Genomic DNA, 13058 nt, shown 5'->3' with positions numbered 1-13058 from the left:
TCTCGAAAACTAATGGCTTTATCGTTACGAATGAAGAGTAAGTTATTTACATAGAAAGTATTGGAGAATCAAAAAATTGCACTAAAATAGCAATTCCGCCAGTGGCGTAGAATTTGGGAAGGGTCAACCATGCACGTTCCCCCGTGGTACGCCTCTGGAAGTAGCCAGAAACGTTTGTTAACATAATTTAGTAGGGTTTACAGTACCAGCACTACTTATCAAATGTCGTCTTGTTGTCCCATGCCTGTCAGGAAATATTCAAAAATAAATAAAATAAAAGTTTAACTTTGACACCCTGTATTGCGGTTATTATCAACTTTTGTACTAAGGTAAGTTAGCTTAAATCGACCTATTTTAACCTCAGGAATCTAAGGTTAAGCTATGGCCCATTCTTTACCAAACACCCTGTATATGTAGGTCTTGACGATGCAATGTGACCTCGTAGTGTATTGTGTCGTTGGACATTTTCGAGAATATTTTTCTCGCTCGCTAACACCCGGCACCACAACATATTTTAAAAGTTGCTCACCTCCCACGTTGATATCTTTGATCCTCCAGATATTATGCGTTTGTATGATGTTTGTATCACAAACTTATGACTAGCGACAATGAAGTAGTCCCTGTATTTCTAGTAGTGATACTAGTTCTCGACGATTCTTCTTGTGTTATCTTACTTTTTTTGGCATAAGAGTCCTCTAACCTGCCTCTGGCGCATCCAAAGTTCTTGGACCAGCACGACCTCTATTTGGTTTCTGGTGAATGTCCAAAAGATCACCGTTCATTTCATAAATTCATAGGCGTAACCAGGGGTGTTTGGGGTTATACCCCCCCATTTGGGTGTACTTGGAGCTCTATACGCTTAACACCATTACTATTCCATACCCCCAGAGACCATCAAGTAGTTGTAACCTTCCCCCCCTTAGGATCATCCTGGTTACACCTCTGCATAAATGTCATCCTTAGATAACATTAATGAAATTTTGACACTACTGACACTTAAAATTCATAGGTTAATTAAGTTATATCGGCATTTTTTGTATTTTCTACGTTATTCCCTTTAATTTTTAGATTTTTAGTCTCCATCTGTATAAAAGAACTGTTGTTTTTATAACTCTTTAGCGACGTATTATTGTTATTAGTCTTATAAGTTGTCCGATACTGATTACTGGATTACCGTCGAAGGCCGACATGGTCAACCAAAACAGAAAATGAATCTGGTGATTTTTCTAGTGACACTGGGTGTGAATCTGTCTTTTGAGTTTACTCCTAGTTTAAAAACGGGGTATAGTGGGGGTGTTCGTCACTCTAACTCTAGACGATGACTTCCAGGTTTATATACATATGCAGACTATTTTTTCTGCTTTCAGTGTTAACATCATCAGGGGTGATGAAAGCCTATTCCTCCTCTCGTAGAGTTTCCACAGTCAATGCTTGCTGAGAGGTGCTTAGAATCGGTTCTTCCTATTTTTTCTCAGATTTTATGGGCCCCACGAAAAACTAATAAGAGTCTCCGAGTGTTGATGCAATGGTGTCGAAAACATGGTGTATCGAGAAATGTATTAAAAATAATATGTATTTTATAATATCGTCGCCTTAATACCATAACTTGATAACTCTAAATTAGTAGTTCTGAGATAAACGGGTTTAAAGATTTTAAAGATATTTGTGCTGCTACGGAATTAACTCTGTAGCTCTAAAATACTGTTCCTTAACTTTTTGTCTACTGATCTATTTAGGAATACGATGCAAATTTGTTTTCCAATATGGAAAATAACATGAAAAAGTAAAGTTATCAACTTTTAACACTACCATAATGTTAACATTTTTTGGTAATGTCGCATGTCGTGTCAAGTTGCATCTAAGTGAACTTTTGTAACAAAACTAATATTTTAAGCATTATTTTGGTGAAAATTAGTCCTCTGCCATGGAGGTTGCCAGATCTGCTAACAATTCTCGAATTTTTGCATTAACATGAACCGAATCAATAGATAGCAATTACGTGGTAAGCTCAATGGTTTTAGAAAATCACGTGCTACAACTAGATAACTAAAGTTAGCTAGTTGTAGCATTCAGTGTATGTCGCATTCGCGATTAATTCGATTAAATAATAACTTGATAACTGATCTTGTCAAGTTTTAGCAGTGAATATTAGGGGCATTTAAGTTTTATCAACTTTCGTCAATCATAAATAAATACTTAACCAGTTTGGAGCGAGTTATCAAGTTTTTACACAATATGGAGGCAAATAAAATACATCTTGTGAACTAGTTATCTCAAAAACGTCAATTTTGGAGTTATCAAGTTATAGTGCTAAGGCGACGATATGATATAATATGATATTATCATATTATTTTATATATTTTTATACCATTTAATAAACAAAATTATATAACGGAACTTTGTTATATTTTTGTATATATTTTTTATTTTCTATTAAAAACCGATTGTATATAAATGCGATTCATTGTCGAGAGAAGTAAAAAAACTGTACTTGGGCAATCCTTATTTATAAACCAAACCAAACTGCCTAAATTATTTATTATTTTCTACATTTTCTACATACAATATGTTACAAATTTCAGTCGCTAAGTCCTGCAGGAGATCAGCCAAAAGAGGTTGAACCGATTGCAGAAAAAGAAGCAGCTACACAGAAGAAAAAATTAGGAAGACCTCGCAAGGTAAGATTTTGTTATATAGAAAACGCACAACCCGGCGCAGATTTAATATTCCTTACTTACAAATCGGTATAATGTAAATGTAAGAATTTCTGGAAACTATTTCACAAAAGTCTGGTGAGGCTCACGAATATCAATTCTAAAGAAATCCTATCTAGGTTAGTAGGATAAAACCGGAACATAACCTTCGTTTGAACAAAGCTAAGATGTTCTAGGAAGATCTAAGTTTGCGATACTGCAAAGTCAGAAGAACATGTTAATGAAATCATTATACACAGAACATTCCTTTATCTATCTTACCAACTTAGGGGCAAATAAACGGCCTGGAGTTTTATTCTGTTAAATTAATGTTTTTATTCTGGTAAAACTGGAAATTCATCTATGTATATCCCTTTCAGCACGGCAACAAAAAATGTTCAACAAATATTTCGAAACTTTGTACTCTATGTTCTTATGTGTAAAGTAATACAGGAAAAATAATAAAATAATTCTTTATACAGGGTGTCTAGAAATAACATACCCACACAATTGTGTAGGCTGGGTTTTTTTTAAGCAAATGGTATAAAAATCTAATACATTACAACACATTATTATTTTGTATGGAATTTCAAAAAACAGTTCTGGTCTTTGGTGAGACATAGATAAACATTGCACTTAAGACATCGAACACGGGTTCTGCTTTTACAACCCGATCTTCTGCAAAATCTGGCTGTAGTTAAGGCTGACTAAGGTCTTCAGTAGTTTGTGGTTGATCTAAAACGGGAGCTGCACTTATACCGGAAGGACCAGGAACCTCAGTGTCATTTTGAAAAGGCGGGTTTTTGTTTGGAATTAGGGAATTCTCACGAGTATCTTCTTCTTGGTCAGAATCCGAGAAATCACTGTCTCCGAGGCTTTTGGGAAGGCTATTTAGCTCCTTACACCACGTCAGATCAGAATCTGAGTCATCACTAAGGCCTTCTAGTTCTGAATCATAATTTATAATGTTCATTAATGCCTCGACATCTTCTGGTTTGTTAAAGTCAAAATCTTCAAAAAAAGAGAAATTCAATAACGATCACCCAACCCACACAATCGTGTTAGTAGTAATGTAATTGGATATTCTAAGGTTATTAATATTCATTTTTTAAAATATGTATGTATAGGTGTTTTCTACAGACATGTGTTAGTAGTCTACATGCATTTACATTTTATTATTGACATTTTTTAATAACAAAAACCTACTTATATTTCTTACGGAAATGACGAGCCGCCATTTTTGCAAGACAAGCTGTGACTGTCGAAACAAAATAAACTTAACAATCGCGTCGGGTAGCGCAAAACACAATACTGAACCTACACGACCATCGTCGTTCGTAATGAACGCTAGATTTTACGATTAAGCAGTTTTATATCGTTTCAAAACAAACCCACACAATCGTGTGGCTACGTGCTGAAAGGGATATTTATGACGGCAAGAAAAAAGTAGCCAACGAGACTCTCTGATAGCCAACGAGACCCTCTGATAGTTTCGGAACCATTTCTGAAAAGTTTCATCACAGGTAAAATTTACAGTTTTTATATGTCACAATACAGTAAACAATCATATTGCAAATATATGATTTGAGATGAAGTCGAACAGTTATTATAGAAGTAGACTTCAATCCGTCCAAAAAACTGAACGATCTGTAAGACCGTGCTGAGTAACTATCAGTATCTAAGGATAAGTACTTCTTCTTCTTAAGGTGCCGAGACCGCTTGTCGATCGTTGGCTCTCATGTTGCGCAGCATATTAACAATCATTGTCTTATTTACAGCCGCACGAAATAGTTCAGTGCTAGTTTTTCCAAACCATTGGCGTAGGTTTTTAAGCCAAGAAGTTGTACGGCGGCCCACACTTCTTTTTCCCATTATTTTACCTTGCATGACAAGGTGAAGTATGTCATATTTTTCTGGGTGACGCATTATATGACCAAAGTATTCCAATTTGCGCCTTTTAACCGTGTTCACTACTTCGCAACTTTTATTCAAACGTTGCAAAACCCTTTCGTTTGTGACTCTTTCTACCCAACTGATCTTCAGAATACGGCGGTAGACCCACATTTCAAATGCTTCTAGGTTTTTTAAAAGCGATTCTGTCAGTGTCCATGCTTCAACCCCGTAAGGTAGTACTGGGAATATATAACATCGGACCATTCTTATGCGAAGTTCCAAATTTAGATCATGACTGCACAGGATTTTCTTAAATTTCATAAAACTTGTTCTTGCTTTGGCAATTCTACTTTTTATTTCTGTACTAGGGTTCCAGCTTTCATTAATGTGAGTACCCAGATATACAAGATTACTAACTCGTTCAATTGAGTCATTACCGATTGTTACTTTATAGTTATTATTATTTACGGCTGCCTGTTTACTAATAACCATAAACTTTGTTTTTCTTGCGTTGAGTTTGAGTCCATATATCGCGCAGAATACCACCATTCGATTTAATAACGCTTGAAGATGTTCAATTGATCCAGTCAGCAACAAGGTGTCATCTGCGTATCTGATATTGTTCATAAGCATACCATTAATGAGTATTCCCTCTTTTGCGTTTTCCAAGACTTCATTTAAGATTGTTTCAGCGTAAAGATTAAACAACATTGGTGACAATATACAGCCTTGTCGAACTCCGCGCTTGATTTTTACTTCTTCAGAGCACTGATTCGCAACCCTAATACATGCAGCCTGGCCCCAATACAAATTTGCGATTATTCTAATGTCCCTACCGTCCAGACCGGTAGTTTTGAGAATATGTAGCATTTTTTCATGGCGAACTTTATCAAAGGCCTTTTCAAAATCAATCGCGCACATGAAAACGTCATGATTTACATCTCTGCATCTTTGAATTAAAACTTGTGTTGCGAATAGTGCATCACGCGTTCCAAGGCCACAGCGAAAACCGAATTGAGTACTTGAGATTCTTTCCTCAATTTTTCTATATGTTCTTTGATGAATGATTCTAAGAAACGTTTTCAATACATGACTCATTAGGCTGATGGTGCGATAGTCGCTGCATTTTGTGGCTCTGTGTTTTTTTGGTAGTACAACAAATGAGGATTTAAGCCAATCTTTAGGAATTTTTCCGCTATGATTTAATAGATTAAGTTGAACAATTTCGTAAGTATCTTAATGCCCTCGACACCTAAAAGCTTTAGTGTTTCTACGTAAATCCCATCTGGTCCGATCGCCTTCCCGTTTTTTGCGTTCTTTATAGCGTATTGCACTTCTTCCTTAGTTATTGGAGGACCGCTTATGTCATTTAGCGTTTCTAGTTCGCTTCTTTCATCATCGAATAATTCCTTTATATATTCTGTCCATCGTATTAGTTGACCTTCGATATCTATTATAATTTTTCCGTTTTTATCTTCGATTAGTGGAGGATTACATTTTTTATTCAGTCCTGCAACTTCTTTCAGTTTTTTGTGCATATTGAATGCGTCATAGATACGCTCGTAGTTCTCAATTTCTTTACATTGTTGTTTATGCCACTCTGATTTAGCTGATCTTATTTTTCTTCGAATCATACTGTTAAGCTTTTTGTATTCTGTCAGATTAGCATTCTTATATTTTCTTCTTGCATCCATTAAATTCAATATCTCTTCTGTCATCCACTGTTGCTTATTCCTACGCTGATTTTCCATTAGATGGTCTTCTTGGACTTTTTCCAATGTTTCTTTGCATGACTCCCATAATTGTTCTTCTGAATTTTTATTTCCCAATTTCTGAAACTGATCTTCTAATTTATCGGTTAATATTTCAATACCGCAAAGTTTATCTTTGCTGATCCTAGGAGATATTTTGGGTTTTTTAATCTTTTTAAATTTAAGTAATACTTTAGCTGCTAGTAAGTTGTGGTTGGAGGGTACATCCGCTCCTGGATAGGTTTTGGAGGACAAGATAGCATTTCTATATCTTTTTGATATACAGATATAATCAATTTGATTTCTTACTATTCTTCCATAAGTGTCCATAGGAGATTTCCAGGTGTAAAGTCGTCGCTTATGCAAGTCAAAAAAAGTGTTGGATATTACTAATTGTTTTTCTACACAAAATCTAATCATTCTATCTCCACGGTCGTTTCTCGTTCCTAAACCAAACTTGCCAACGACATCTTCTTCACTACCTCTTCCAACCTTGGCATTGAAATCCCCCAATACAATGTTTATATCTTGGCTTCCTGTGAGTGATAATAAATAGTCTAGATCTGAATAAAAGCTTTCGACAACTTCATCGTCATATTGTTGTGTAGGTGCATATACCTGAATGATGTTTAAGTCTGTACGATTTGTTTTTATTTGTAACATTATTAACCTATCTGAGTATAGCACGATATTTTTTACTGATTTTGCGACATTTTGTTCTAAAATAAATGCCACACCATTTCTATGTTGCGGACCTTCTTCACCAGAGTAGTAAATTTCATAATTATCTAACGTTATATGGCCAGAACCTGGCCACCTCATCTCGCTTATACCTAAGATATTTATATTTAACCTTCGCATTTCCTTGATCGTATTGTGAATCTTTCCAGATTCAAACATACTTGTAATATTCCAAGTCGCTATTAAACATTCCTTATCTATTACCAAATTTGATGAATTACAGGGAATTCGCTTGCTGACGACTGGAGAAACCCTGCTGTTTCCCACGCCGAATCTTGGATTCCGAGTCCCATGATTAGTAAATATATTTACATTATTAACATCTGTCATCATGAGTTACTAGGGAAGTTATAATCAGGTAGTTTCCCGTTGCTTTCCTGATTCCACTGCCGTTGACTGAATTTTCAGCTCATCCGCCTTCGGGGCCGATTTCTCAATCCCAGGACAATAGAGTGCCCTTCCGTACCTCCTGGTAACGGTTGATTGCTTATACCGTAGCACATTCGGTTTTTATTTAGGTTTAGGTTCGCAGTATCGCAGCCGGTTAAATCATTATTTGATTGTCGCCTGCGACTTTATGGCACCGCACCTGTTAGGAATTGTATTCCTTAGCCGCGAGCCACTAATGACACAGCTGCTGTCCTGTGTCATGTCCTCAGTTGATCCGCCGGTACTTATTTGGCGAAGCCTTATTCGTACCTGTCCTGTATATCTACAGGAACGTTCCCTATCAGCCATTGGGACGCGCCGTGTTGGGGTTAAGGATAAGTACAGCAGTTGGCAAATAATGAGGAGTGTAGAACAAGTTTAGAAGCTGCCAAATAGTTTTACTACACAAATTCAAAATCAATAAAGGTTATTAAAATAGTCAGTCCTATCGCTTATATACATTTTTACTTCTAGTGATGAACCCTTTCAACTTCCAAGTAAAAACTATTGTCGATAATGAGGTACTTATTTTGATTAATGAATTTAAAAGCTAATATCGTCGCCTGTTATTTGTTTTACCGTGATTATTTCATCTTTTTACAGACGATTAGTCCCCCCAAAGAAAAAGAACCTGAGCCCGTTGCTGTCGAGCCTGCTACCGAAACAGACTCAGCTACTGCTTCGCCCGTGCCTAAGAAAAAGATGGGAAGACCAAGGAAGGTAGGTTATTGCTTTTTAAATTATTGATTAAACTGATTTTGAAATGAATGACAAAGATCTTCGTGCTTCGAGTTTTATTATTCCTTTTTCATTTTCCATGTCTTGGATTCTGAAATTTTATTAATTATATGACCGTGAAATATTAAATATAAAAATAAGTAGGCGACTGTGATAAAAAGAAAACCAGTGGAATCAATAGCATACAAAACAACAAGGCAAAATAAAGATATCAAAGAAATGTTTCAGAAATGTTTGTTACGGATTCAGCTACTCTAAAATTATTGTTTTTAATACTACTTTAACGCTGGAGAACTCACCTAAGTAGGTCAAGGTAGATATACCAAGAAAATGTTCAATATCAACATAAACTTTAAATTCGTTGGCTGAAGTAACAATAAAACAGCTCATAACGTTGCATTGACAGTTTGTCTTTGACATATGTACTTCTAAAGTTCCTTTACCTTCAGTTGACATTCAACTCTCAATATGTGAGGTTCATCCCTTTGACATTACATCCACGTGGGTTAGAGTCCTCTGTTGCCCTGGGTAATATCGAGGAATATTTGCAACATCCATTATTTTTATTTACAATATGTAGTATCATTTAGGATCTTGTAACGTTTAAAGGGTTTTTATCCATATCTTTTTGGTGGCTCACGCATGCATGTTATTATAAGTATGACTTCTGGCAATTCTTTTAAGTAAAGGTTAGCCGAGCCGAGCCCGGCTCGGCTCGACTCTAAATATTCAAGCGGAGCCACGAGCTCAACCTGCAGCTCGAAGTTCAAGCCGAGCTTCTATCTCGAGCTCTGCTTGAAATTTCAAGCCGAGTTCAAGCTTGTCAAAAGCTGGGCTCGGCTCGAGTCCATCCCTATGTACAACCTATTCATGGCGACACTCTTTGGAAAATGAAATAATAATAATAAGCATAAAAGTGTGTCCGAAATAATAGTCATCAGAAAAAGGTGTAATAAAACATAAAAAATACGTAGAAAAACAAATTGAAAGCGTTTCAATGTAACACTCCATTTAAGATATATTTTATTACAGGTACCTTTAGAACCCCGAGAGGATTTTAAAAATCCAGAAGATTCGCCAAAACTCAAGGAGGCCGAGAAGCCCATAGAGTCAGGAAGGCCGAAAAGAAGTTGCAGAGGAGGTCAGTCTATATGTGATACACTTGGTATTAAACCAAGGAAGTCGCGCGGTTCTGGAAGGGGAAGAGGCAGTATGAGGGGCGCGGGAAACAGATCACTAACAGAAAGGGTGAGTTTTTGATATTTTATTTTTGTGCATTTACGAAATCTTTGGTGAACATTTTTTGTAATTTTATATTTAAGATTTTCCGTCAATTGTTACTTTAGTAATTTGGACCTCTATCTATAGTAAAGGTTAAAGAATAAATTATATAATTTGAATTCTTGTACATATTTGAACACTAGCATATTGGAAGATTAAACATTAGAATTTTAAAGCTTTTGGGCAAACCTAAGGTAGTAATTCGTAACGAAATATTAGATTTTAATACTATTTAGATTTTATGTTATAACAATATGTAATTATAAATTGATCACCATGCCAAACCATCTTCACGCGTTTTCATATACAGTGCGTCCATAAAGTAACGCATAAATTCATTTAACCGGCGACTTTAACCCTTTCTGACCTGACGTCTGTGCAGAAAAAAAATTTTCTATTGAATCTTCTTAACGGAAGATTGTAATAGTCTAAAACAACATTTTTGACATTTCTGTTTAATAGGTAGTCATTTGACAGAATAAAATTTAAATAAATTAATTGAGACAAAAAGAAGAATGTATGTAATATATTTAATTCAAAATACGTTTTACTGTTGTCAGACAACAGGAAAAAACGTTTATTTGACAAATAAATATTGTTTTTTGCTTAAATTCAATGTTAAAGCTGCAACCCACCTGCCTCTTGGTAGTTTAAACATTTCATTTAAGCGAAAATCAATGTTTATTTTTCAAATAAAACATTTTTCTGTTTTCTGATAGAAGTAAAATATATTTAGAATTAAATAAATTACATACATTCATCTTTTTGTCAATTTAATTAAAAAAAATTTGGACAACAATTATATTAATGCTTATATTACTGAATAGAGCACCTTTCAAATGAACTATCAGGTGACCCCTATTCTCATTTAAATAAATCATCGATTACGTCATCACGCTCAGATGAATGACGTCACTAGTATGATATATATGCCAAAAAATCGTAATTTAAAAATAAAAATCGACCTGTTTCGTGATTTTTCCTTAAAGTCGCCGGTTTACGAAATAATGAATTTATGCGTTACTTTATGGACGCACTGTAATATTAAGTCACAATGACGACCTCTTGTAGATTTCGGCGGAACCAGTTTCATGTGGGTTTTCTTAGAACATAAAGTTTATTTTATGTTCTGAGGGTTTTTTAATGTCAAATTTTGAAATTTCTAACGCGCGAAAAAATATTTTTTATGTTTACATGTTTTAGATTGTTGGGTACTATAAAATGATTAACATGGAATCTTCACGTTTGAATAAAAATCACGTTTGCCATTGATGTATGGAGAATTGTATAAACGCATCAGAATAATCGATGGGATTACTGACTTTCAATCGTCTTTTACCATTATGCAAGCTAAAAATATATAGTTGATGATTTATATAATATATAATCAAATTCCCTTACACCATATTAGTCCTGTCGCCAGGGGGGGTACAACGGCCTCCTTAATTCAGATGGACTTACCCAAGTTTTTTTTATATATTTTGACCCGCAGAATACGAATTTTTTGGGTAACAGTTGATCCGGATGTCGATAAGATTGTTATAGACAAAGAACTTGAGGATTTATATAACAGTGATTTCTCGCAAAACAAAACATCTTTTTGTATTTTTTGGGTCATTCTAGTCAAAAAATGCTCTGACAAGTTTTTTCGTAGGATGCATAGTTTTCGAGATAACCGCGGTTGAACTTTCAAAAAATCGAAAAATTGCAAGTTTTGAACCCGAATAACTTTTGATTAAAAAATAAAGTAGCAATTCTGCTTACCGCATTTGAGAGTTAAAGTCAAATTATATCGGTTTTGATTATTTGCATTGCTACAAATTTATTATCTTATTGTTAAACAAAGCTATAAAAACCTAGTGCGCGAGTGATGTTTTCAATGATTTCTCATTTAAAATCGAACGAGTAGGTAGAGTAGCTACAAGTGCAAGCGAGGCAATTTCTACGTAGCATGCGTTAAAACGCATGTATTAGGCACGGGAAACACTATGTGTTTATAGCTTTGTTTCCCAATAAAAAAATTAATTTTTAGCAATGCAAACCGATATAATTTGACTTAAACTTTCAAATGCGGTAAGCAGAATTGCTACTTTATTTTTTAATCAAAAGTTATTCGGGTTCAAAAATTGCAATTTTTAGATTTTTTGGAAGTTCAACCGCTGTTATCTCGAAAACTATGCATTCTACGAAAAAACTTGTAGGAATATTTTTTGCTTAAAATGACCCAAGAAATACAAAAAGATGTTTTGTTTTGTGAGAAATCGCTGTTATGTAATTCCTCAAGTTCTTTGTCTATAACAATCTTATCGACATCCGGATCAACTGTTACCCAAAAAATTCGTATTCTACGGGTCAAAATATATAAAAAAAACTTGGGTAAGTCCATCTGAATTAAGGAGGCCGTTGTACCCCCCCTGGCGACAGGACTATATTGGTGTCGGGATAAGTTGATGATTTAATAATTTTATAAAAGATTGTGATAGAATTATGTACACTGTGTACATATCTTAGTGTAAAAATAACAGAGGATATATTTTTAGTCCATGTAATACAATATGAAAAAAAAGTTCATATTTTTAAATAAGTATCATTAATATACAGGGTGTAACAAAAATACAGGTCATAAATTTAATCACATATTCTGGGACCAAAAATAGTTCGATTAAACCTAACTTACCTTAGTGCAAATGTGCACATAAAAAAAGTTACAGCCCTTTGAAGTTACAAAATTAAAATCGATTTTTTTAAATAAATCGAAAACTATTACAGATCGTTTATTGAAAATGGATATGTGGCATTCTTATGGCAGTAGCATCTAAAGAAAAAATTATAGTGAAATTTGGACACCCCATGAAAACTTTATGGGGGTTTAGTTCTTTTAAACCCCCCCAAACTTTTGTGTACGTTCCAATTAAATTATGATTGTAGTATTACCATTAGTTAAACACAATGTTTTTAAATTTTTTTTGCCTCCTAGTACTTTTTCGAAAAGTCAGTTTTTATCGAGATATTTTGAATATTTGTCAAATCCACCACAATTTGTATATGGTTAAGTACGTTTATGGAGACTTGGTAATACATAATATGATTTATTTATGATTTACATTTTTAGGTATTTTTTGAACCATATTAAAAAAGAAGCCACATCTCGATAAAAGGTGCCTTCTCGAAAAAATACAAAGAGGCAAAAAAGTTTTAAAAACACTGTGTTTAAGTAATGGTACTGCAGTAATAGTTTAATTGGAACGTACACAAACATTTGGGGGGTTTAAAGGGACAAAACCCTAATAAAATTTTTATGCAAACATATTAAAAAAGAAGCCCCAACTCGATAAAAACTAACTTATCGAAAAAATACTAAGAGGCAAAAAAGTTTTAAAAATATTGAATTTAACTAATGGTACCACAATAGTAATTTAATTGGGACGTACACACAAGTTTGGGGGGGTTTAAATGAACAAAACCCCCATAAAATTTTTATGGGGTGTCCAAATTTCACTATAATTTTTTCTTAAGATGTTCCTATCATAAT

The 13058-nt window shown here is 34.5% G+C and overlaps 1 protein-coding gene across 2 annotated transcripts in view; it reads left to right on the top strand.

Annotated features, from left to right (window-relative positions):
* The window catches only part of LOC114328870 (titin), a 189648-nt gene that overhangs the window by 85974 nt on the left and 90616 nt on the right, over positions 1-13058 (top strand). For both annotated transcript variants that reach the window (XM_028277838.2, XM_028277839.2), the window contains 3 exons: positions 2583-2678; positions 8111-8227; positions 9278-9493. In XM_028277838.2, coding sequence (XP_028133639.2) covers positions 2583-2678; positions 8111-8227; positions 9278-9493 — 429 coding nt within the window. The remainder of the gene's footprint in view (positions 1-2582; positions 2679-8110; positions 8228-9277; positions 9494-13058) is intronic.

This window comes from Diabrotica virgifera, chromosome 1 (genome assembly GCF_917563875.1).
Source record: "Diabrotica virgifera virgifera chromosome 1, PGI_DIABVI_V3a".
Classification (NCBI taxonomy): domain Eukaryota; kingdom Metazoa; phylum Arthropoda; class Insecta; order Coleoptera; family Chrysomelidae; genus Diabrotica; species Diabrotica virgifera.
This window is presented reverse-complemented; position numbering and strand designations above follow the sequence as displayed.